Source organism: Sabethes cyaneus, chromosome 1 (assembly GCF_943734655.1).
Source record: "Sabethes cyaneus chromosome 1, idSabCyanKW18_F2, whole genome shotgun sequence".
NCBI classification, from domain to species: domain Eukaryota; kingdom Metazoa; phylum Arthropoda; class Insecta; order Diptera; family Culicidae; genus Sabethes; species Sabethes cyaneus.
The window spans coordinates 157,644,988-157,672,222 of record NC_071353.1 but is presented as its reverse complement, the minus strand read 5'-3'; the positions used below and the strand labels follow the sequence as shown (position 1 = coordinate 157,672,222).

The window sequence follows — 27,235 nt, the reverse complement described above, 5'->3', positions numbered from 1 at the left end:
TACAGGGGCTTGCTTGTATTTCAATAACTGGAGCAATGAAAAGTACACCATCAGTTGCATTGGATGCCCTTCTAAACCTGTTACCTCTGCACCAATTTGTGAAGCAACAGGCCGTGAAAAGTGCCCTACAATTCAAATGGTGTAACAAGATTTTGATGGTAATCTGACAGAACATTTAAGGATCGTTAAGGATTTCAGGCTAAACTCATAGATATTGCTACAATTGAAAATTGGATGATAACGAAGACAAACTATGACGTTCCCTTCAAAGTGGTTAAATCGAGCCGCTATGTTTGGGAGTCTGGTGGGCCAAGCTTGCGTCCAGGTTCAATTGTGTCCTATACTCGGGTCGAAGATGGGTGAAAATACTGGAGCTGGGGTTTTCGGGAGTCTGTAAAGCAATACCAATGGGTCGTAGCCCAACAGTATTTCAAGCCAAAATTCACGCCATTATTGAATGTGCAAATATCTGTTTACATAGGACGTACAGATTTGCAAAGATCTGCATATTTTCAGATTGCCAAGTAGCTCTCATTGCGCTTAAAGCTTTTAGATATAAATCGAAGCTAGTGTGAGAATGCATTCTCTCTCTTAGGCAATTGGCCAGTAGGAACGAAGTAACTTTATACTGGGTGCCCGGTCATTGTGGTATTGAGGGAAATGAAAAAGCCGACAGTCTAGCAAGAGAAGGTTCTGCATCAAACTTCATTGGTCCGGAACCGTTTTGCGGAGTCCCGGAGTGTGCTTTGAGGAGAAAATGGGAAATGTCCATGGTAGAATCAAATTGAAACGCCACGGATACATCCCGACATGCAAAAAGATTCATAAGACCAAGTGCAGCAAGAGCCCGGATCTTATTAAATCTTAATAAAAAAGATCTGCGGGTAATTACTGGTCTGTTGACGGGTCACTGCCCCAGCAGATATCACTTAAACAAAATAGGTAAAAATGATACTACTGAATGTCGTTTTTGTCGACTAGAAATAGAAACTGCTGAACATATACTCTGCAATTGTGAAGCATTATTTGGCATATTCACTTCAGCAATTGTATAGCTTGAAGTATTTTGAGTAATATTGCAGAAGACAAAATCCCTATTTTTTCCACCTAATTTGGCTTTCTGGACCACAGTGCAAAGGACGCAGTTGTAATGAGGCTCTACAGGAGAGAAAAAAATGCCGTAAAGCATAACTTAATATATCGGGTTGTGCAATGACAGGTGGGGCTAGCATCCACGCTCCTTCGAGTGGTACCCGAATGCTTTTACTCACTAAACTACTGCCGCCCGCTTTACGTGGTACTCTAATACGTTTTTATGAAAATGTGACTAAATTTTGTCAGCATATTCACAAATGGATTACCGACAGTTTATTTGTTTGTTTATTTATTTGTTTGTTTGAGAAGGGAAAAGCCCGCTGGAGTGGAACAGTTATAACGTTCCTTCTCCAGTAGGCACAAAACCTCTTATCTTTTAGTACCAACAGATTTACACCAAATGATACATTTTTTAACTTAAAGTTTTTAACTTAAAGTTCTAGAGATAGTTCGTCTCCTGCTGCTCTCCAGAAAAAGAAGCAAAAAGAAAAACGGAAAACAGCACGAAGGAAAACATGAAAAAAAACCGGACAAATGGAATAGAAAGAAGAAAAACGCACGAACGGTAAAAAACTGACCGGAAAAAAACGAAAGAAAAAATGAGGCAAAATGAGTGGTAAAACAGAACATAACAATAGGAGAGTAAATCTTGCTGAAACGGAGCCACTTTGGAACTTTTGTGCTTAATTGGTTAAAAATGGTTAAAAAATAAGAATTACACTTTTGATACCTCGAAATAGTGGACCCCTCATTCGCCAAGGGGCCTAACAGGTTCAAAAAAGTTGAATTGTGAGCAAACCTTGCGATCTACATCATGTGATATTTCATAAATTTGCCTTGAAACAACTAACAAATGGCCCGGTTCTGTAAAGAAGAAGAGCAGGGCTATCAAATGAAGTAAAAAAAATTGTTGGCTGCCATCTTGGATTTGGTCGCCATATTGGATTTTATCAAAAACTCGCCGTTTTCACCATGAGCCCCCCAACCGATTTTCATTTTAAGACCACCATTGGAAAAATGAGAAAAAATGCTTCAAGAGCTATTCATAAAATAGGGTGTGCAATGGCATTAACTGAATAAAACAGCCAGTTATTTGTAGCAAGGTTCACCAGTTATTTGTGGCAGGTTCAGGTAATGTTTCGATTTTGTCAGCCCCATTTTTAATTTTGGTCTGACAAAAAAGAGAAACTGACAAAATCGGGCTATTTTTTTCGAAAATTTTTTCCAAATTCAAGACTTAAGACCTTGCCAAATCGCAGACTTCTACTAAAAATTAAATTTTAACCCTCAATTGGTCAACCGAAAGGTCAATGAACCGAGCACAGCACACGGGTCTAGAACCTTTTTTGGTGCGCATTAGCTTTGAGCGGGAAAACGTGGTTTTAGATTTCTGGAACCTTTGAAAGAGTTTCCTAAGATTAAAAGTTCTATCGTCCAGCGGAATTCAAATTTTGATTAATCCCCCTAAAAGTGAAATAAAATAATTATTTTTCTTCAGTTTCAATATAACACATTGATGTATTCTGCAAAGTTTTACAGCATATCATTACCAGAAATTTTGCTGAAGATAGTAACCTTCTATCTCTTCACTAAAGATAGAAAAATCCTATTTCTCATAAATGAAAAATCGTTAATATCAGTTTTTCTATTTTAGCTGTTTTTATAGTTGTTGTATGACTTTTTCGTGTTTCACAAAGTTGTACAAATAGTAAAAATACACAACATTGCTGAATATAGTATATCTCTATCTTTGCTTTTTTAGGAACTATAGAACTTTTACTATAAAAATACCCTAACTTTGACCCCGAATTACTTGCAAGAAGGCATGATTTTATTCAAAAACTCTCCCCAGAGAATCAAAATAATTTCAAGCAGGCTGAAAAGTTTTATAAATTATGTTTAAAAGCACAACAGTTAAACAAAATTTATAGGCTGACAAAATCGGGAGTAGACATTACTGTATTTCCGAAATTTGCAGTGAAACCAACTACAAACGACACAGTTTTGCAAAGAGGAGAGATAGGGTTTATCAACAAAGTGAAAAAAAAATCGACAGCCATGGATTTGGCCGAATTTGGTTGGATTTTATCAAAAGAATCGCCATTTTCAACCAATCAAGCGCAAAAGTTCCAATATTTGAAGACCTCGTATCAGTAGTTGCCCTGTTTCAGCGAGAATTACATTAAATTAGTGGAAAAGTATAAAACGTAAGAAAAAAAGAGGGAAAATGAAGCAATAACCGAAAAGTCATGACAGAAAAACCTGTACAACGAAAGAGAAAAGAAGGAAAAACAATGAGAAAATGAAGAATGCGAAAAAGAAAACGAGAATAAACTGGGCAGAAATGAAGAAATATAGGATAGAAAAGGAACAAATGAAAAGGAGAAAATATGGGAGCAGAAAAAGAGGTAAAACGGGATAGGAAAAGTAAAATAATAGAGAGAAAAACACAAAAGATAAATGGAACGTGACAGACAAGGAAGAAACGCGGAACATAAGAAAAAGAACGGAACGAAGGAAAACAAAAAAACAGGATAAAAAATGTCGAAACTGAACAGGAAAACAGCACAAACAACGACGCAATGGAAAAAATACGAAACGGAAGAAAGCACGGGACAGAGGAAAATCAGGGCTTATGAAAAATGCGAAAAACGGGTAGAGGCGGGTAGAAAAAGAGAGAAACACGACAAGGAAGGGAATACGAAACATCAAACAAAAGAAACGAAATGAGAAAAGCGAATAACGATAGAGAAACGAAAATCAATAGAAAACGAATTAAAAGAAAACGGGAAAAAAGTCAAATACAGGTATACCTCCATAGTACGTACCCTCGATAATACGTACCCTCCATAATACGTACATTTTGCCTCGATAGTATGTACATTTTCCAGCAATGATTTTTTTTCATTTTTTATATAAAGCAGAAACTTTTTTATGAATATTTATGAGTCAATACAAGCAAATACGTATTCAATAATTCTAAATATTTGAATAATATCAGTTATTTCTGTTATGTAAAAACCATTATTTTAAAATAAAAACAGTTCCTAAATAGTAAATTAATCAAATATACGTTCTAAATAACAGTTATTTTTTAGCATTCTGATTTTGCAGATTTTTGCTCAGGGAATTAACCTTTTCTGTGATTCACAATCTTTCCAACTGCGATGGGGGGAACAGCAGGCTCGTTGGTTTGCAGATACTGGTGTTCGTCAAATACGTGTAATATGATTACTACCCATAAAAGCGTAACTGTCCCATATGGACCAAAGTGAAGTGTGGAAAAATGAGACTGTAAGCAACTGACTAATTTATAAATATATGTTGTGCGTCATACGTCGTTATACGAGAATTATTTTGCTTTCTTTGGAGAAAAAATCACGTTGCGCTAGTAATTAAACTATCCATATTAACTTTATTGTAAAGTTAAACACAAATGCATATTTTTTTACACAATTTCGAAGATTGGTCAGTTAAGCTTTTATTCACAAGCGCAAGTTGCTAAATAAAAGCACGTCTGTTCCATAAAGCATAGCCTTGGGCTTGAACATCTTTCTAAGATTTGACCCTTCTTTATCGACAGCCGGCTATTAAAGTACAGGACAGTTATGGGACTAGTCCCGCGCGAATCCACTGTATGGGCGAATAATATTGCATCCGTCGTGTTAGATGAGAATGAGGTTTCTCGCAAAATTAAGATCACGCGTTTTAATTCGTTTACAAACCGTTACATATAAAAATTTGCTGTTCTCAAATCTTGGCAATTTTAATGAAGACGTAGATAATCACACATTGCTAACTGGTCACAATACCTGACAGCAAAAACCAGGAACAGTGAAACCAATTAACCATTTCTTAAAGCAATTGGTCCCTAAGTTGATAAGCATTTCCTCTTACCAACGCAAATATGTAGAGATATAGCGCCCTACACGCTCTCAAGATAATTATTTATTTTATAATATATTAAAATTTGGAAATTTTAGACAATATTTAGCATAATAAAAATAATACTTTACATTAAAAATTGTGATTCGATACTACGTACGTTTCGATAGTACGTACGCTAAACGATGCGCGGGTGTACGTACTATCGAGGTGTACCTGTAATCTTGTTGACAGTACTCGGTCATTCATTCAGCATTCTCGATAAATATATTTGACAGTCATCGGCATACAAGTGTGACTGACAATAACAAAACATATATGTACAAAACCTTTTTTTTTTTAATTTTTTTATTTTAAAAAAAGCTGTGCGTTACTCAATCACTATTCTATAAGTGATAAGAAAATTTCACGATACGGTTGTTCTTTAATTTTGTTTTTCGGCTTTGCAGTCAAATTGCTGATAAACACGAACGTTTTTCTTCTACTTCCGACGTTTCGATTTGTATTAAATCTTTTTCAAGAATTTGAAAATTAATTATTTAATCTTTAATATTTAATTATGACCGCTTAATGCGCCATTTTAAAAGTATCGACTTTTAATGCTGGCTTGAGCCAGTACATTGCGCCTTCATTTTAAAAAATGTCGCAGCAAAATGCACAAAATGATACACTAGTTGACGTAGGTACATTTTAATAGAAGACTTATGGTTTGAATGAATAAATTTTGAATAAATTCTAATAGCCAGTGATAAGTTAATGACACACATTCCCCCACCTTCATCAGGTATCAGGCGCTGTACATTTTAAAATTACATGGTGTTTTATTGACCAATAAACGTGAAACTGTTGGTAAAACGACCGAATTTTTCTAGTTTACCAATACCCTTACTCTTGTTGTAATTATACAATATTTAGTTCACGAAGTGACGCATTAAAAGCCACCATGACAAAGAACTGAATTTTGCTAGAGCCTTAGTTTCATTGTTTCAAGCAATTTCAAACACCGCGCTCTACCTCTGCTGCATCAATCATTAATTGCCTGTCTATTCGCTCAAACACTATTTCTGTGCCATTCTGAAACTCGTCACTTATCAATCGTAGAAATTAATTATTAAAATAAAAGTGCACAAAAAAAAGCCAACCGTCGATTTCGTCAGCTCGCGTCGTGCAAGTCATGCAATCGAAATCACGCCGCGGCGTCCACAGTGTGTCCCTGACCGAAACAAAGTATCGAGTCAAATAAAAACAAATGAAAAAAAAAAAAAATCCTGAAAATTCACTAAGCAAAGGTTCGATCGGGAAATGAAACTAGCAGAAAAAAAGTCGTTTCATGTTTGCCGAAATAAATTGTAAAATAATATCTGTTTGCAACTTGCATTGCACTTGCAACGAACGACGACGCCACGGCCGGCTTGTCGTGCTCCGCGGTGCTCGGAGATACTCTAAATTCACTGCAAAACTATTCAAATGCATTGAACTGCCCGTGTCCCCATCGTCCTCCTCCCGGCTGGCTGGCTCTCCCGGCCAGTCACATTTCAGTAAGGTCAGGCTCCCTACCTCCTCCTCCTCCAGGAGGGCAGGAACCGTTGTTACTACGGCGCGCTCGGTGGCAATGACCGAAGTGCACAGCCCTAGCTGCCTGCTGCGGATGTGGGTTTGGGTGCGGGTGCGGGGATCCGGGCACCGGGGGATCGATAAAAGGCATAGCGCAGACAGTCGTCGGGTTGCGAGGGAGGGGGGTCCCGAAAAACTTTCAGCATGCTTTTCTAGCCTCCCCAGGGAAAACTGGCGGGGGACTGACTACCCGCGGAATCGAATGTCGTATGCAAACCACCAGCCCGGACTGGAGTTGCAGTATATGTGTGTGTGTGTGCATGTTCGCGATGTATAACAAATGGAGCGAAATTTAGTATAGCTAAAATGATATCGCTGAAAGTTTTTTTTTCCTCCTTTGTCGTTTGCCGCATTCCATTTCCGTGTACGCAGGATGAAAAAAAAATGTCAGGAAAAATAGAACTGAATCGCTCGTTTCGATGGAATATTTGCAGTTTTTTTTGCCTTTTATTACATCAAGTCAGTTTATCTGACTGCAGTTAGAAATTGGAACGGATCACGAATTGACTGAAAGTGAACTAGGAAAAGTCCCGCTGGTTAACATTGTTTTATAACGACACTCGACGCTAGGAACATGACAATGTCGAATGATTTAATTAGTTTCAGCTGCAGATTTGCAGCAGCCGTTTTCATTAGCCGTGTCAAATATTAAATTATTAATTAATACTCGCACATGAAATAACCAGCCGGCGTGATGGCGGTCCAACTGTGTTGTTTTTTCTTATTACGAAGATGCAATAGAGTAACTCTTTCGACAAACAAAGCCTCATGCTCTATGAAATCCTGCGACAAACCGAGTTAGGAGTAACTTCATTCCAAAATGGATTACAATTGTCTCATAAAGAATGAATAAAACTAACGTCTGTCGTGTCCTTTCCATTCATAGTTGAATATTTCATCGGTGGGTTTGCGTAAAAGCAAAAAAACGGAAAACACCTGTCCTGTCCCCTGTCATGTCCTTTCCAGTGCCTCCGGGCCGGGGCCCGGCGACGCAATCAGTTAGCCTAATTGATTCCTCAACAAAAACAAACAATTGCCGACGAAATTGACGAGTGCTTAATATTTAATCCCCTTAATGCAGGCAGATCCACACAAATTGCACACGTGGTTACCCCGCTGGCTGTACGTACCCAACCTGGTTTACATACACACAAACACAAATACACGCAATTCATCCACCACAAACCCGTACAGTCAGATCATCAATGCTCAGTAAGCGACAAGATTTGGAACTATGAATTATAGAAGCGCTCCATTTCAGGGGTACCTTCCCTTGACCAACCAACCGCCACCATCCATTAGTCCTCTCCGTACTCTTTGACCACAATAAAAGTACGGCCGTGTGAGTGTGCCGGACGGAATGACACATCATAACCTACCCCAAAACGTACGTAGGCCAGGACCGACGACCGACAGACCGACCGACCAACAAACCAACCGACCAAAAAAAAAATAACGAGAACACAGCAAAATACTCCGAATCCAGCTGCGAGTGAGTGCCACTCCGGTGGCGGCATTATAAATTCGTATGCTGCACCACCCCAGACGGATCGATAGCTGGAGCTGGTGCTGGCGCTGCCGGTGCTGGTAGGGCAACCACCCCACCCACCCACTCACGACCCGTACCCGATTTCGATACTCACACACCAGGCGGCGGCGGAGGCGACTGCGAGGGTAGTTTGCAGATTAGGGGCAATGCCACACACTGCTTCTTTCGGTCGGTCGGTCGGTCGGTCGCTGCGTGAACGTGTACCTAACCTACCGTGTGTATGTGCGTGATTGTCATTGTGCACGAATGTCACCTGACACACCGAACAATGGAACCGAATCTTGTCACGGAATGTGTTTTGTGCACTTTCATTCCGTTCGATGTGAGCTGGCAACAAATGGGAGCAAGAAATTGTGTGTGTGTTCTACGCGAGTTCACTAATGCATCTGGAACAACTTTTCGTTCCTTTTTTTTGTACATTACAATAAAATGTGTCAATTCCTACTGTCAGGGTACAATTTTGATTTTAAAATGTGAGGAAAGCTGATTTTTTGAAAATGCATTTTTGAAGAATGACTTGACTGATCGATAACCTCTCAACAAAGTTGTAGAAAGGAGTTCGGCATTGAAAAAAATTTAAAAAATGATTGGGATTTTGTGGGATACGCAGTAAAAGAGAAAATCTTCCAAGCGGTTCATCATTATCAACTGCCAAAGCTACAACAGGGTACGAGAATATTGAAATGGTGGAACTAATGACAAATCTAACCACAGGAACGATACCAGCTCTGTACCATTATCGGCTGAACAAGAAAATTCTTGAAATTCCCAATACCAAAATTCAGTGGGTCCTTGGCGGTCAGACTAGAATCACTGTTCATACCGACAATCTTCACTACATCATTGGTTCAAATGTAGGACTGGTATTTCTAAGCAATCGAATTTAGGAAGGATTCGTCACCCATGATAATATACCCCAATTTCTTGGTCAATTTCATAAATTCAGGAGCTTAATGCTTCGCCTTGGTTGATTCTGCTTTCGCCGGGTCTGCAGGCCAAATCTCTCTTTGCCACGCATAACGTTAGTCGCTGAGGTACCTGGTTTTCCAGCCACATCTCGTAGTGATAGCGAAGGATGCCGCTTGTAGTAACCCGATATGTCTGATTAGAGTAAAATGCTGCTTAGAAAATTTTTGATCGTTTGCTATCATTAACTCATTTTTAAAAAATTTGCGACTTGGTTTGGTCTGATTTAACACCGACCATATGATATCGCGACAAGCAATCGTGTTGAGCAGGCGAGTCAAGCAATTGAGTCAAGCAGTTGGACCGAGCAGTCGAGTCGAACAGTCAAGTCAAGCAGTCAAATCGAGCAGCCTAGTCGAGCAGTTAAATCAAGCTATTCAGTCAAGCAGTCCGGACGAGCAGTTGAATCGAGTGGTCGAGTCGAGCAGTCAAGTCGAGCAGTTACATCGAGCAGTTCAGTCGAACAGTTAAATCGAGCAATTCAGTCGAATCGAATGCTTTAGTCAAGCAGTCGGGTCAAGCGGTTAAATTGAACAGTTGAGTCGAGCAGCTCATTCGAGTAGTCGAGTCGAGCAGTTCATTCGAGCAGTTGAGTCGAGTAGTCCAGTCGAATGGTTTATTCGAGTAGTTGAGTCGAGCAATCGAGATGGCCAGTTGAACCGAGCAGTCGAGTCGAGCAGTTTAATCGAGCAGTCCAGTCAAGCAGTTTAATCGAGCAGTCAAGTCGAGTAGTCCCGTCGAGCAGTTGAATCGAGTAATCTAGTCGAGTAGTTGAGTTGAGCAGTTGAGTTGAGTAGTCTAGTCGAGCAGTTGGGTCAAACGGTTCAGTCGAGCAGTTAAGTCGAACATTTGAGTCGAGCAGCTCAGTTGAGTAGTCCCCAGTCAAGCAGTTGAACCGAGCAGTTAAGTCGAGCTGTCAAATCAAACAGGTAAGCCAAGTCAAGCAGTCGGGTTGAGTGGTTAAGTCGAGCAGTCTAGTCGAGCTGTAGAATCAAGCTGTTAGTTGAGTCGAGCAATCAAGTCGTGTAGTCTAGTCGAGCAGTTGAATCGCGCAATCAGATTGAGCAGCTTAGTCGAGCAGCCGATTCGAATAGTCCAATCGAGTAATTGAGTGAGGCAGTTTATTCGAGCAGTTGAATCGAGGAGTTGAGTCGAGCGTCGAATCGAACAGTTGAATCGAGCAGTCTAGTCGAACAGATAAATCATGCTGTCCAGTCAAGCAGTCCAGTCGAGCAGTCGAATCGAATAGTCCAGTCGAGCAGTTCAATCGTGCAGTAAAGTAGAGCAGTCAACTCGAGTAGTAAGTCAAGCATATGTGATAAGCAATCAAATTGAGCAGTCTAATCGACCAGTCCAGTCGAGCTGTCTAATCAACCAGTTGAGCAATCGAGCAGTCCAGCGGTCGACTGAGAATACAACCCATTGCTACGAAAGCATGACGTCCTGTCAGGGACCTAGTTTTAGTTACCGATAATCCTCTTATGACGTCCTGTCAGAGACCTGGTTTTCGGTACAGACATAAGCCTCTTATGAAAATATATTATATAAATATTTAGATAGTTGTAACCCGCGCGCGTCACCTCGCGTCTAATGGATCATTGTAGGTAGTTTTTGCTCATGCTTACCGCTAGATGGACACTAAAGCCCCACGTGGCATATTTAGTAAATTTTAAGGCTGATACAGATTACACGTCATAATTTCTTGCCGTTCCGTTGTTGTTGACGGTTGATAACGGTTAATCTGAACCGGTCGTTTAGGTGGAGCAATCAGATTTCAAGGCAGTTTGACAGTCGCTCGTAGACGTTCGTCGAGAGTGTTTGACAGAACATGTCTATGCTGGAGCCATCTGTGATCTGTTTTTTAGCTTTTTCAATGATTCATTGAGAGCAAATAGGAGGTTCGCTATGTAACTCTATGAGGTGCAACTACATTACTTTTGCTCGTCTTGTGTGTGATCTGGTATGATTGGTTTGAGTCTTTGCTTAATGGGGGCGATTATTACCACGAAAATACACATCGCGCCCCTCGTTTTGGCGACAGACATAAGCCTCTTATATAAATAGATTAGCTGTGTTATTTTTGAAATATGTATCTTGAAATGTTGACAATTAACCTTTAACACAATGTGTTACAATTAAGATAAAATCATTATCTGGTTTGTTATGAATCAGGTATTAATTAGAGGCAGTTTAGTTATAGTTTTTGATATTTTAACCGCTTACGGAGGCTAATTTATACTAACGGTTGTTATAATATGATCAAATATATCAAATTAATAACAACTCTTATTAGAAAATTTGATAACAAAATAACAAGATCTCCCAAGTAACAATTTGGGTTTTATTATACTCTTATGATGGAATTTAAGACAAAAATTGGCCTTGAAAACCGCCATAAGAGTGCAATAAAACTCACATTGTTGCTTGGGCTGTTACAATTTTGTTAGGTCCTCCTGATCGGGAATCCCATATTTTCCCATAACTCCCATAACCCATAACTGGGTCAACCGGATCAGGTTTTCGACCACATCGTGGGAAATTTGAAAGCGCACTATTCTCCATACTTTTTCAACGCGGTTTGAACTGCACCGATGCTCACTCCTTCGTCCTTAGCGTCCTTGTTTTCTGATCGAAAGACCACTCAATGTGTCCCATTTGTGTAAAATCCGTTTTCGCTGTTCAGAAAAAAGGCCACGCACACCGGCAACAGCTGTTTCAGTTGGATGTAAATAACAGGACCTAGCGGATAGTCAGTAAAATACTAATACGCTATTCAAAATGACGGTTACTTTTTAGTGGAACAGTCTAAAGTGCTTACGACATCCCGATTCGAAACCAAGTTAGATTGAACTTTTACTTCCCAAGTAACAATTCCAAAGTCGCTATGTTTTTTCTAAGTTTGTAGAGGTTTTATTGCGGTATTAAATTACCTCTGGCTTTATCATGATATTGCAGGACGATATAAGTCAAAAACTAATTGTAGCTAACTATAAAACCACAATAAAACTGTCAATAAGGAAAATTTATTATGTTTGTTGTCTGCGCCACATCTTTTGTTGACTTACCATACGTGGGTCGTGGTCAAAACGGATCTTATTACGGTTGCTAGTCAAACCGCAATAAATCTGTTAGTTTTATAGAGCTATTAAAATGGTAACACCCTGATTTATCAGGATTATTGCCGCTATTATCAATCGGTTACCCTGTCTAGGATTGGGCGATACCGTATCGATACCCGTAATATCGATAATCAAGGGCAGATATTTCGATATATTTTATCGATACATACGACGCCGAAATTATTCTAAATCGATACTTTCATCCCGATACTGTTTTGATAAAGCGGGATATGCAGCTGAAAAAATATGGGTTTGAAGAAATGTTCAAGAAAGAAATTTTTTAGGAATTTTTTCTCGCGACATAATATGTGCTTATAAAACTTGACCATAATTTTTGACATCTCTATTTACTAGACTAATCTTAAGTTTTTAGTCTTGACCTTGGAATGAGGTCATACATATATTAATATTTTTTTGAAACGATGGTTCTACAATTGATGAAGGGACGGTAGGGGAAAGAAATGAATTTTTTTTTGTTGGTGAAGGGGGGGGGGAAGAGCGGAAAGGAAGGGGGGGGGTATTGGTAGCTATGCTTGACAAGTAGTCATTTTGACTCCTACCTTTTGTCCAAATCTGGAAGGTGCATGAGTCACGCTTCCCCCCCCCCCCTTCACCAACAAAAAAAAAATTTTCATTTCTTTCCTCTACCGTCCCTTCATCAATTGTAGAACCATCGTTTCAAAAAAATATCTCTATTTACGTCTATCTATTGCCACGAAGAAGAATTTGGTCAAGTTTCGACGAGCACGGAATGAGTTGACCATGATCCTGAAGAGGAAAAAGTGGCAGGAGTACAAAGATCGTGAAGAAAACTCTACAAAAATGGCCAAAAACGGCTAGCAATGACAATGTAGCATTTCCAAATCCCAGAATGCCGCCTTAAATAGTATCGATAAAGCTAATATCGATACTTCACGAACGATAAATCGAGGGTATCGATAAAGCGGCGGATTTGACATCGATATTCGATTATCGATACTTTTGGGAATTTTGCCCAATGCTAACCCTGTCACAGGAAGCAACCAGGCTTCTGCCGTGCTCTCAAAACTCTCAATTCTCAACGTTTTACTGGAAAAGAGCAGAAAACGAATCGGGTCTCTCTCTCTCTCTCTCTCTCTCTCTATATCTCTCTCTCTCTCTCTCTCTCTCTGTGGGATGTTACCTTCTCCGACAAGCGACGGGTTTTTTGCTTTTGCAGTGTTTTGCTGCTTTGCTCTGCCCCCAAATGAGCGTCAACTTTGTTTCATCTTTCTTTTTCTGCCATATACTTGCCTGTCCCATATTCTCTTTGGGATACGGAGCAAATAGTATTTTGTCTCCAGTGTGCGAAAAAAAGATTAGCTCTGCTTGTAGTTGTGCTATGTCTGCGCAAGATGAGTGGTTGTAGAAGAAAACACTATCAGGCATCATTCGGAGGGAGGGCAAACAATTGAACAGAAAATGAATGCTGTTGGTAGTTGTTAGAGGCAGATTGCATTGTCCCTGTATGCTTAAGATGAGCAAAATCAAGCCTGGAAATAACTAACATGATTTTGTTAGATATTGAGATCAGAGCCGTAGCGTGACATTGTGGCGCCCTTGGCGAAAGCCCAATTTGGAGCCACTCTTTTCATAAATCAGTGTTCTCTCCAGGTTTGTCATTTTTTCGTATTCAATACTTCGCTGCACTCAACGTATGTAAGAAAAATGAACTAATTTCCGATGGCGATGAAAAATAAACACAAAAGATAATTCAATAAAACAAATTTTCCACCAATCCTACGTTCATTAAGCCTTCTATAACAATGCTTCGATGCCCTGCCAAATGGTGTTACGGTTCACCGGAACCTTCGCTATGGCCGATCAAAGGATAGACGTCGTGGCCTTGGCGATCAGCTCCTTCTCCGTTTTGGCAACAAAATTATTGGGATAAATGCTCCGTTTGAGCTTCGCCCAAAAAACCCTTTTGGCTGCAGTTGGGGGACACTGAAAGAGTTGGTGATCGTCGGTACAACGTTTATCTTCAGCCGGATCATCTCCTCCAGTAATCTCTTAGGATAATGGACGGTGACCAGGTCCGACCAAAGGACCACATCCTTTACGTGATACTTCTTAATAAAGGCAACAATCTCCGGTAGTTCGTCCATAGTCCGGTAGAAGTCCAGTTTTGTTCACCGTAAACCTCGAGCGAAAGAACTGCGGTTTGAACATTCTCTTCTCATTGATCGCCAGGCACTGAATAAACTTCTTCGGGAACTTGGGGTGGAAGTGGAAGATATACTTGACGTCATCACCCGCTTTCTTGGTGGGGGATGTAGAGCACTCGGTCCTCTGCCACCCAGCGTCAAGTAGTTTTCGTCGCCCATTATGACCACGACATCGAGTTTCGCCGAAAAGAGGGTTTTCAGCAGCATCTTCGGTCGTTTTCTTGACGATTGCCTGCTACTCAGATACAGACAGCCTCGACTGGTGCATCCGCATAAAAATGTCCATTTTAGTCAAGTACTACTTCTTCGCCGTTTAGCCGGTTGCTCCGGGGGCCATTAGCCAGGCTTCCGTTCAACGTTTTCTCGAGGGAGAGGATGTTTTACATGTCAGATTGGCTCTATTCAGCGGATACGAAGTGCTTCACTATGTCTAACTTCATCGCTACCGGGTGGAGCTCGCAGTACGAACAAAGCATCGAGCGCAGTTGTTTGGCTGTTTTCGCCATGGTTGTTTCATACAAATCAACTAATAACGTGGCACGGAAAAGCGCTAAAATCAGTCTAGCTTTTTAATAACATATGTTATTACTAATGCTTTACTGAATACAGGCCATTTTTAACGCCAGTCTGGCTACGACCAGTCTGGTCGGGCACGCTACGGCGCTGATGGAGATTGACTAACTGAAACTAATTATTTTGTAAAAAAACCAGTTTTAACTGCAAACCAATGGAGACCGTTGAAAATTTATTAATAATTCTATAGGATATTTCATTATGATCGCTATAAACCAAATCGATCAGGACGATCTGACAGTAAAACTTTAACTTTTATGCACACGGGTGTATTTCCAAGTTAACACAGCTGGCGGACTGATTTAGCTTCTTATCAAAGTAAGCTGTATGCTTTACAATTTTGTAGCGAAAAACTTCACTAAATTATGGCGGTAGCTGTCAAGCTGCGACAAGCAGCATCGGTTTTAGTACTTCTTTCTGCAGAGTGTGATAAGACTACTTAAGCTTGTAACCTGATTCTGAAAGAGGATATAAAAACCCTCTGAAGAATAGGCCCTTTGGTCGGACGGTAGTTTTATAGCGGCCATCAGGATGTTCTAATGGAGCGCATAGTTTTATTAGCAGTTTTATGAAATGGGTCATGAAAACCACTAGAGGAACGTAATTAAATTTAGAATTGGTACTTGGGAAGAGTGTAGGGCCCTAGGGCTAAGTATTTTAGGTTTGACAAAATCAGTTAGTATTAAAGTAAGAAGATGAGCGGAAATTTTTCCTGTTTCAAAAGAAAAGTCAAGTAGCCACAGAGCTACATTTGGTGACAGCGGTGGGATACGAACCCACATCATTTCTGACTGGTGTCCAAATTAAAGACAAAAGTTGAGTCCACTTTTATGTTCACAATTCATTTTAGAAATTAGGTGCGAATTTAAGTAGGTACAAAATTGGTCCTAAAATGCTGTAAGCGCGCCACATTTTAGATAAAACTTACATATTCCTGCAAACTGCTATCTTAATTGAGTGGGTCAGAAGGAAAAGGGTGCAAGCAGGGACGCGTTTGGTTGGGTTATCGATGGATTGGTGGATTTTGCAGTCCAGCGCCTCTATGGTTCAAAGGTACAAGTACCACCGAACCGCACGCCCTGGCGGGTGTTGTGGGTTCGAATCCGGTTATAATCTCAGATTATAGCTTGGTTGGACTCATGCACCTTCCAGCATTGGACAAAAGGTAGGAGTCAAGATGACTACTTGTCAAGCGTAGCTACCAATATCTCCCCCCCCTTTCCTTTCCATTCTTCCCCTCCTTCACCAAAAATTTTCATTTCTTTCCCCTACCGTCCCTTCATCAATTGTAGAACCATCGTTTTCAAAAAATATTAATGCATTTCATGAATCATTTCTTGAAGAAAAGTTCATTGCGCCTGGGAAACTTTTTTTGTAAGATTTAGTCACTGAATTCAGTACGGGTGTTTTGAATACGCGATTGAAACTCACAATATTGTGAAAAGTTAGCTATCACAGTAAGAAGTTTTACAATGGTTATATCATGAGTTACTAAAACTGTAAAATCGTGATGGCCCGACCATAACAGTGACCCGACGATAACGGCAATACCCTACATTTTACGCCCCTGCTTCTCAAATTCAATCTATGCAATTTTGCAAATTTAAAACCAACGATTCGAGTGAATCACTTGCGTTCATGTTCGTGATATTCTTTACATCAATTAATTCCCGATAATAGTGAATGAAATCAAATGTGAATCGTTCATTCATTTGGAACTGCTGGCAACGGAAAACGAAATTACGATAAAAGTAAACATTGCTCCGAAGTTTTAATTAATTTTCTTCAGTCAGGTTTTGGTTGATTTTAAAAAGCAGGCAGTTTGAAAAACTTAACATTGAGACCTAAAATATCAGTCAAGAGCAAGAAAATTGACTGACAGGTTAGACGAGCACCCATTCAGCACTGCAGTTCATGAATCAATTGTATTGAAGGGTAGAAAACTGAGAAAGATAAACACTGCCAGCAGCTCAGTAGTCATGTCCATGGGCTGGCAGAAAAAAGAATACTACCCGGGGTAAAGCTGTATACGTTGAATACGTTTTATATTCGTTTTCGATCAAGACAGTTAATTTTTTCGAGCACTGGTACGAATCACTCGCGTGTGACTATTTTGTGAATTTGTTATATAAATAGAATTAAAAGGAGCATTTAGATGAATTTGAGTCGAAAAAAGTCGACAGGATCGACTTATTTTTATTACTCTGTAAATTGGAAAATTGTGGAACGCAAAACGTTAGGAATTACTGCACTCATAGCTATCATGAGTATCTATCAATTCACTTTCGAAAACAAACTATCTGTAGCAATACAAGTTACACCCCTTTGGTGGTGTACCCCAAAGTTCTCGTCTGGGTCCACATCTTTTTAACTTATATGTTAACTAGCTGACCCGACAAACTTCGTATTGCCACAAATTAACCTGTGTTGTACATAAATCATGAATCTCGGATGATCTTTGTCACAATCTCGAGTTTTGAAAGACCCCCAGTGGGCGGCGCTTCCGACGGCGGGTCACCGGCAACACTCGCGACCGTCTCGTCCTGAATGATCTAGTGTTACTATAGATAGTTTTTGTGGTCTTGTATTGACTAATGTTTTATGGAAGAGTCTCGAATTTCTCGAGTTCGATTAGTTTTTGAGTTTCGCAAAAATTTCTGTTTTATTTGTATGAGAGTCCATATCCCCCTACCACAGGGGTGAGAGGTCTCTAACTATCGTAAAATAAATTCAAGACTCCAAAATCTCCCACATGCCAAATTTGGTTCCATTTGCTTGATTAGTTCTCAAGTTATAATTATAATTATAAAGTTATAATTATAAACAATTTGAATTCCATTTGTATGGGAGCTCCCCTCTTAAAAGGGGAAGGGGTCGTAATTCACCATAGAAAAAATTTCTGCCATCTAAAACTCCCACATGCCAAATTTGGTTCCATTTGATTGATTAATTCTCGAGATAAGAGGAAATTTGCATTTCATTTGTATGGAAGCCCACCCTCTTAAAGGGGAGATGGGCCATAACTCGCTTTCTAAAGAAGAGAGGGGTCTCAATTCACCATAGAAAAAAATCTTGCGTCCAAAACCACTTACATGTCAAATTTGGTTCCATTTGCTTGATTAGTTCTCGAGTTATGAGGAAATTTGTTTTTCATTTGTATAGGAGCCCCCCCCTCTTAAAGTGGGGAAATCCATAGAAAATATACCATAGAAAATATTCTTGCCTACAAAAACACCCACATGATAAATTTGGTTCCATTTGCTTGATTAGTTCTAGAGTTATGAGGAAATTTGTATTTCGTTTGTATGAGAGCCCCCCCTCTTAAAAAGGTAAGGGGTCCTAATTCATCATAGAAAAAATGGTTACCTCCAAAAACACCCACATGCCAAATATGGTTTCATTTACTTGATTAGTTCTCGAATTATGAAGAAATTTGTATTTCATTTGTGTAGAAGCACCCCCTCTTAAAGTTGGGAGGGGTCCTAATTCACCATAGAAAATATTTTTGCCTCCAGAAACCTCCACATGCCAAATTTGGTTCTATTTGCTTGATTAGTTCTCGAGTTATGGGGAAATTTGAATTTCATTTGTATAGGAGCCCCCCCTCCTAAAGTGGGTAGGGGTCCCAATTCATCATAGAAAAAATTTTTGTCTCCAAAAACACCCACGTGCCAAATTTGGTTCCATTTGCTTGATTAGTTCTCGATTTATGAGGAAATTTGTATTTCGTTTGTATAGGAGCCCCCCCTCTTAAAGTTGGGAGGGGTCCTAATTCACCATAGAAAATATTCTTGCCCTCGAAAACTTTCGCATGCCAAATTTGGTTTCATTTGCTTGATTAGCTCTCGAGTTATGAGGAAATTTGTTTTTCATTTGTATAGGAGCCCCCCCCTCCTAAAGTGAGGAGAGGTCCCAGTTTATCATAGAAAAAAATCTTGTCTCCAAAAACACCCACGTATCAAATTTGGTTCCATTTGCTTGATTAGTTCTCGAGTTATGAGGAAATTTGTATTTTGTTTGTACAGGAGCCCCCCTTCCTAAAGTGGGGAGGGGTCCCAATTCATCATAGAAAAAAATTTTGTCTCCAAAAACACCCACGTGCCAAATTTTGTTCCATTTGCTTGATTAGTTCTCGAGTTATGAGGAAATTTGTATTTTGTTTGTATAGGAGCCCCCCCTCTTAAAGTGGGGAGGGGTCCTTATTTACCATAGAAAATATTCTTGCCCTCGAAAACTTTCACATGCCAAATTTTGTTCCATTTGCTTGATTAGTTCTTCAGTTATGAGGAAATTTGTATTTCATTTGTATAGGATCCCCCCCTCCTAAAACGGGGAGGGGTCCCAATTCATCATAGAAAAAAATTTTGTCTCCAAAAACACCCACATGCCAAATTTGGTTCCATTTGCTTAATTACTTCTCGAGTTATGAGGAAATTTGTATGGAAGCCCCCCCTTTTAAAGAGGAGATGAGTTATAATTCCCCTTATAAAGAGGGGAGGGGTCTCAATTTACCATAGAATAAATTCTTGTCACCGAAAACACCCACATGCCAAATTTTGTTCTATTTGCTTGATTAGTTGTCGAGCAATGCAGAAATTTGTGTTTCATTTGTATGGGAGCCCCCCCTCTTAGTGGGGGGAGGGGTTTCTAACCATCACTAAAACCTTTCCTGGCCCCAAAAAACCTCTACACGTATATTTTCATGCCGATTGGTTCAGTAGTTTTCGATTCTATAAGGAACATACGGACAGACAGACAGACAGACAGACAGACAGACAAACAGACAGAAATCTTTCTTTATATGTATAGATTTCATTTTTCTTCCAATACGTGAACCACCAGTATTGAGAAATACTGGCTATAGAAACCAGACTGTCGATCCTATGCTAGATAAGTAAACTCGAAAATTATGCTCTGTGAAGAAAGTACCTTTTCCAATTTTTCATTTTAACAAAATAGATTTGTTCAGAAGCTTTGTAATAGAGAGAGCCTAATAGATTGTTTACAGAAGTAATCAAAGACATACATTTAATTGTCAATTAAAAACCAAGAGAAAAATGTCGTTCCATTCATGATTCTTTAATTTAGATTTTTTATGTATTTGTAATAAAAAAATGAAACTGGTTACTAGGGGAATTTTGATCCCGACATTTAGCATATCCCGTAAAACCATATCTTATTTCCCTCGTCATGTCTTCCGTTTTCATAGATTTTACCAGATTGAACCGATTGAAAACGATAGACACATATGATGACAATTTGAAACGCCCGCTCAACAACTCAACCGCAAATCCCAGCAAAACCTCGATTACTCCATCGTTAAAAATCACATTCTGAAACTTGCTGCCGCATTCCAAGAATCCCACGTGAATGAGCAAAACAACTTGCGGCACGCCAGACGCCACCCGCCAACGCAATCCACGGCGCCGTCCGTCGGTTCGTAGAACTCCGTTGATTCGTCCGTCGAACGTGGCACAAGAACCGATAACGCACGCACTTAAAATTCCGGGAAGCCACGAGCATAACCGTCTCTAGCTCAACCCTTCTCGCTTCGCTATCCAACGTCTAGCCAACCCCGTTTCCCCCTAAACTGAATTGCTTTATTCACAGGAAAACTGGAAACCGGGAACTTCCACCGAAACCAAGCCAAACCGGGTGGCAGTTCCTCCCAATCACATGCATCCTTGACTGTTTAATGTTTATTACCATTATACCTACTATATAGTTGTGTTTCCGTAATTTTGCATATTTCTCAGTAGTTGATTGTCGTGTTGTTGTTTTTATCGTCTTTGTTTTTTGTGTTCTGCGTAGCGCGCGCTCACTTGCGTTTGATGAGTACATTTTTCCAGGCAAAATCGACAACGACAACAAACGGCACCCACAAAAACAGTAACAGAACACACCACAACGCACTTTTGTTTCAGATGATCTAGTGTCGGCGGAAATCCTAACGGCGTAATCGACAAAATCGACGCTTTTGACGCCTCACTTGGTAGTATGTGTGTTTCCGAAAAAATCAAGTTGAAGAACTGAACCTGATTGATTGTTGTCCTGCAATTGTAGCAACTTTACTTGCCAAAAAACGCGAACGAAAGCATTTCCTTTTGCTCTTCCATAGTTTGTTTTGTTAACTGTGTATATATTTATCTATAAATGTGTCTGTAAATATATTGTAATTTAAATTTCTACTGTGTTAAATGTGTATATAGTATTTTGCGTACGTATTTGTGTGTTTTTTACCGATCTAAACATGTGAAGTTTCAGTTTTTACTCATTTACTTAGTTTACTCGTTTCTCCTAAAACAAAAAGCAAAAAAAAACATTTTTTGTTCTCAAACCTTTTCGGCAAAAGCAAAAATAGCGAGATTTTGGAGCAAATTTTCAGTATTTGTTTAGTTTTATTAACTGTCAAGAAGTTGATCTCCGTTTTTTGAACATGGCTGTGCTAAACATATTTTAATTACAACTGCATAAAAAAGTACGTTTTCGTTTAGTTTACTCAATTGAAAAATCAAAAAAAAAAAAAAAGAATCACAAAAAAAGCAAAATTTTGATATTTAATTTCAGTTTTCGTTCTACCATCGAGTGCATTTTTCTATTTATTATCAAATGTTTTTTCTCTCACATATCAAGTTTTTTATATGAAATTTTTGTGTATATAACTAAGCAGAAAAAACCCAGGAAAACACGCCAAGAAGCAAAATTTCCCCCCAAACTATGGGAGCAATTGGACATTTTTGTCACTGAACAAAAAAAAAACAAAACCAAAACCAAAACCTCGGCCTCTCGGGCGAGCGAATCAGGAAACGGACGGAATCCGCGAATCAGCGACTGGAAGTCGGTCGTCCTTCTCCTGATCGCTAGCCCAGCCCCCCTCCCTAAGCCCCATCCAAAAAGCGACCTCCTGTCCTGTCCTCCTGAACCCACTAAAAAAAACTAGACGCTCCTCAATCGGTTACCAATCAGTCATTCAGTCAAAAACCATACGGAAAACCAATCGAATTGAGCCTCTAACCAAAACGCCGTTGCGCTTGCGCTTCTGAAAAATCCTAAAAAAAACTAGCAAAAGAAATGCCCATAACAACCAGACAAAAATCGAATTTCAACTTCTTGAAAAAAAAAACAGTTTAATTTTTGGTTATTTACTAGTACCGTACAAAAAGAAACAGTCACTGTGAAAAACAAAAATATAACAAAAAAAAACAGAAAAGCTTTTCCGACCGCAAACAAACAAAACCGCGGCAGCCGCCACCGAAAAAAACTTTCGTTATTGTTTTTCATTATATTATTCCCCCTTCTTTTCCTTTCTCTCTCTTCTATTTTCCTCTTCCTTGGTTCAGTTTCCGATCAGTTTTGTTTTTTTTCTTTTAAATTATTTTCCTACCCGTTTTCTCTTTCTCTCTAACGAAAACAAATGTTTACGCCACCAAAAAAAAGATAAAACTCAAGCTATTTTCTTTCCATTGTACAATATACACATTTCAAACTCGCCTAACGCGAAAGTTAAATAGAAGTTCATGCAAAAAAAACAAAAAACGAAAATCAAGACCAATCGAGTCGAATCGAGAGAAGAGTATCCATATTGTTTCGAGCTCGAACTTTCTTCGAGCTTTTTCTTCGGAGGTAGTCCCCGGTGGAGATCAAGTGGAAATCTGCCTTCAGACCTCTTCTTCCAAGAAAAGAGCGAAACAATAGAGAAACAAAACAAACTAATGCTAACCACAACCAAGTGAAGCGTCAAATGTCACTACTTCTGTCTTAGCGCTGTCGGATTTACCGTCACAAACAAACAAAACCAAATAAATAGTAGAAGACGGAAAAAAGCCTTTAACCAAAGATGAAGTAAAACTTTCTGCTCACTAACGTAAGATCGCGAATTTTATCGCCACATTCGCACTAATGGTGCTAGAGATTCGCTAGAGAGAGAACACCGTCGTTTGACCGTAAAACCATTACCTTCGTTTGAAGTTCTGTCTCCGTTCCATTTACTATTGTTTCGTACTTATATCCTAGCGACTCACAAGCGGTCACACTTAATGCGTTTGTATTTTGTTCTGTATTCTATTTTCGTTTTACTGATCGTTTAGTTTCGATTCGATTTTGTTTTCGAGCAGTCGAGCAGTCGTTAGTGCTTTATCGAAAAACCTTATACCACAAGAGCAGAATTATCGATAGAAAAAAAAAACAAAACAAAACTCAAGCCAAAGCATAGCAAAAGAAGTTGATGTCCGATTTTTGTTTGGTTTGCAGGAAGCATCAGAACCGCATGCCGCCAGCGGTAGTGTCGTTGGCGGTGGTCTCTGTCCGAGCGGTCTCGGCGGGCCACCGCTGGGGCTCAGTAGTGGTGGTGGTGTTGGTGGTGTTGTCGGAGGAGGAGGAAGTGGCGGCATTGTCGGCGGAGGTGGTATGGGTCCGGATCCGGTGTCAGGCGGCAGTTCCGGTCCGATCTATCCGTGCATGTACTGCGGGGCCACGTTTCCGCACCAGAGCAAACTGACCCGGCACATACTGTCGCACTCGCTGGAAACGCTCAAGTACCGCGAAACAGCCCACCTAATACACCCGTCGCGGCTGGCCCTGTTCCAGCAGCAACATCACGAGCTGACCCAACAGGCGCAGCACCAGCAAGCGGCGGCGGCTGCTGCGGCGGCCGCCTCGCTAGTGCAATCCTCGCCGTCGCCGTCGCAGCTGACGTCGCCGCACTTTGCGCCCCACCGGACGGGACCGCCGCTCGATCAGCTGCTCGAGCCGCCGGATGGTGCCTCGCCGATGGAGCTCGAATTCGCCGCCGCCGTCGCAGCGCAGGCCGCTGCGGTCGCCTCCGGCAATGCGGCCGCCGCCGACCAGGGCAACGTGGTGCTGTGTAAGTTCTGTGGTAAAAGTTTCCCCGACGTGTCTTCGCTCATCACCCATCTGCCGGTGCACACCGGCGATCGGCCGTTCAAGTGTGAGTTCTGCGGCAAGGCGTTCAAGCTGAGGCATCACATGAAGGACCACTGTCGGGTGCATACAGGTAAGTGGTTTCTACTTCAACTTTTAGTTTTCTTATAAGCTGGTTGTAATCCTTTGATAAAAATATTCTATATTTATGGCCGAAACCTGATACCTAATTTAATATTTTTATTAATTGTTGAAATTGTTACACATCTGTTTTTCTTTTACAAGTTTTCAAATCGTTCATATTTTAAAATTCAAATAACATCACGGAACATGAAGATTGAAATGTTCTTGACCAACAAATGGATACAATATTCTTTTGAGTCCTTCAACAACATGAAAAATGTGAACAAAATAAGCTCAAATTTGATCAGGTATGCCCATAGTTGATCAAATCAAACCTAAATAATCCAAAACGGCTTTTGTTTATTTTTGCTTTAACAGGGTGTCGACTCAAATCCAAAAATAAAATTCCCTGACTTTCCCTGATTTTCCCTGATGCTTCAAGTATTTTTCCCTGACCCTCAAAACTCGAATATCAAGCTTATTTGGACGATTTCTGGCTTAAGTTTTTAAACCTTTAGCATGACTTATGCGAGCTGCTGAAAACTAAAGCTAGATTTCTTCATGATTTAAGAACACATATCAAAGATTCTTAACCTATTTCTTACCAGCGTTTCGAAAACGCCCTCTTCTATCGAGTCTAGGGACAGTTTTGTTTGAGGTATCAACTTGAATCCAAAGAAACAAAGATTGAGAAATAATCTAATCGACCTGTTTTTGCACAAAGCTTAGATGTTACATACAACAAAATTACAGCCGTGTAAACATAACAAATCTTGCTAATATTCAGTCAGCTCAAACTAGTAACTTTGCCGCTGGAAGGTGGACACATGTCTGCGGGTTTTCAGTTAAACTAAAACAAAACTTTCCTGGAAGTTCCAGCTTGTTATCTTTGCTGCAAAAAGTATGGGGTTAAGAAGATGATTCCTCAAAGATTTTTGGTACAAAAATGTGCGTTTTGCTGGCTTCGAGGTACGGCAAAACTTTAGCTAGATATATTGTTAGAAAATGTCCAAATGGCAAATATTTTAACCATTGAGGTGGACAGTATGCGAAGTTAAGACTATAAGACTAAAGCTGTGTGTCATGATTTCGGATTGCAACTATCGAGGCTTGAGAGCAACAATGACTCGAAGGTAGTTCGGTGGCCGGCCGTTCGTTCCGATGACCGTATATGGGTGTTGAGAATTAAGGCAAATTCTTCAACTACAGCTTAATCAACGTATAGTCACCAACAAATCATAAATTCGATGATACTAGGAACGAATTGAACCGCCCAGTTAGCTTCGAGGTACGATGCTGATCTAACAAGCCAGTTGTTCGCCAGTTCGAATCTCGGCTAGCCGGTTTTTGTTAGATAGAATCAGTAGGATGGTTGCACTGACCCCGTAATTTTCCTGTACTCTAACAGCCGGCTGCGAAGTCTGTCGATAAAGAAGGATAATGTCTAGTGACGGTTAATGCTCAAGACTTTGCTTTGCTTTGCTAGAGACGAATTCTATGACAGGTTCGAAAGGATTTATGGGGTGCGCACGACTTGAAAATTCAAGACTCTAGCTCCCAGATCGATCCTGTTTAACGGTCAATACTTTTTGGAAGTCACAATATACAGTCTTTTCTTAGCGACTTTGACCACTATCTCGTCGTAAGATCCACGTAGATCCACTCCACGTTGCAGTGGAGTACACCAGAAAGCTTGATCAACGAATCGCAGAACAGCATGACGAAAGGGAATAAGACGTAAGTAGGCTGTGGAGGATCCGCCTTGGCGCCAACAACTACGAGGGAAGTGATAGGCACGACGTGCGGAAGACATAACGACTTGTTTGATGTCGAATGCCAGAAAATGTCAGATGAGAAGAACCAAGCCAAGAGTCGCATGCTCACTGCGAATCACGTCAGAACAGAGAAACATGTAAGCTTTCTGCGTAGTACGTAAGCAGCTGAACCAGTCCCGAAGGTTGCCAACTCGCATAAACGCAAATTCTACAGAACGTTAATGCTCCCGGTAACCCTTAACGGACATGAATCATGGACACTGAAGGAAGATGATCAATGCTTGGGGCTTCTGAGTGTAGAATTCTGCAATTGGTGAAAACGCTGTGGATCGCGTGTAAATAACAGTCTGTATCCCTGCCTGCCATTGCCGATTTCGAGCACTACAGCGAGTGAAGTCTGACAATTGTACGACGCAAAACAAAGAGGAAATTTACGGCAAACTGAAAGATAATCGAATCGCCACTAGACATGTAATAAGTTTTAATTCAACCGATCAATCTGCGTATATTTTACACGAAAATGGATTTGATTCCAAAGTTGATCAACAATATTGCCGGGTAAACAAAATTTCCCTGATTGAATTTCGAAATTCCCTGATATTCCCTGATTTCCCTGATCCAAAAATGAATTCCCTGATATTCCCTGATTTTCCAGGTTTTTCCAGGAAATCGACACCCTGTTTAAACCAAAGCAATTGATACTAAAGAAGTTCTTCACTGAATTACGCAGTCAAATGTTAATAAATTTTAAGATCGTCAACCTTTTCTTTATAAAATATATTTACCCCAGGCTCATTAAAAGACATCTGTCTAAAACAACACAAAAACAATTCTAATAAAATTCGGGATTTCGTAGAATAGATTTAAAACACAGTTAAAGAAATTGTTCGGAAACAAGCAAAAATTAACGAAATTCAAGATTAAACAGAAATTCCTTGAAAGTAGGTATACTATCGAAATCGAAAAGTGTTTCGATTTGGTTCAAAACTTGTGTACTTTTCCACTTTTATTGCTCCTTTTCCAAATATTTTAAACCCATTTTTAATTTTGCACCAAAGAACCCCAACCTTTTAAGCAGGGCCGGTGCTTCCCTTAAGCAAAACAAGCAGTTTCTTGGAGCGCCACTTTTAGGGGGGCGCCATTTCGGCTACATTAAAAAAACTGTACTGTATCGTACTTGGTCCTGGGCTGCTTGTCGTCAATTCGTTGAGCGTCTCGAACAGATGCAAATCGGCTTCAACCTGGTCGAGCCATCTAACACGTTAGGTTCCTCTATTCTTAATGCCAATGGAGGTCTTGAAGAGAACAGATTTTACTGCACAGTCGTCCGGCATTCTTGCGACGTGACCGGCTCACCGTATTCCCCCGGCTTTCGTCAGATCTACTATGCGGATCTCTTCAAGTTCATGGTCCATACGCCTTCACCATTCTCCGGTTTTCGTTTGTGCTCCACCAAAAAAATCCGAGTTA

The 27,235-nt window shown here is 40.1% G+C and overlaps 1 protein-coding gene across 6 annotated transcripts in view; it reads left to right on the top strand.

The window, feature by feature from the left end:
- LOC128732742 (protein tramtrack, beta isoform) overlaps nucleotides 1-27,235 on the top strand; it is a 516,078-nt gene that overhangs the window by 436,783 nt on the left and 52,060 nt on the right. For 2 of the 6 annotated variants that reach the window (XM_053826078.1, XM_053826077.1), the window contains exon 8: nucleotides 23,238-24,000. The exons of the other annotated variants lie outside the window; for them this stretch is intronic. In XM_053826078.1, the coding sequence (XP_053682053.1) occupies nucleotides 23,238-24,000 (763 nt within the window). The remainder of the gene's footprint in view (nucleotides 1-23,237; nucleotides 24,001-27,235) is intronic. 6 annotated transcript variants of the gene reach the window in all.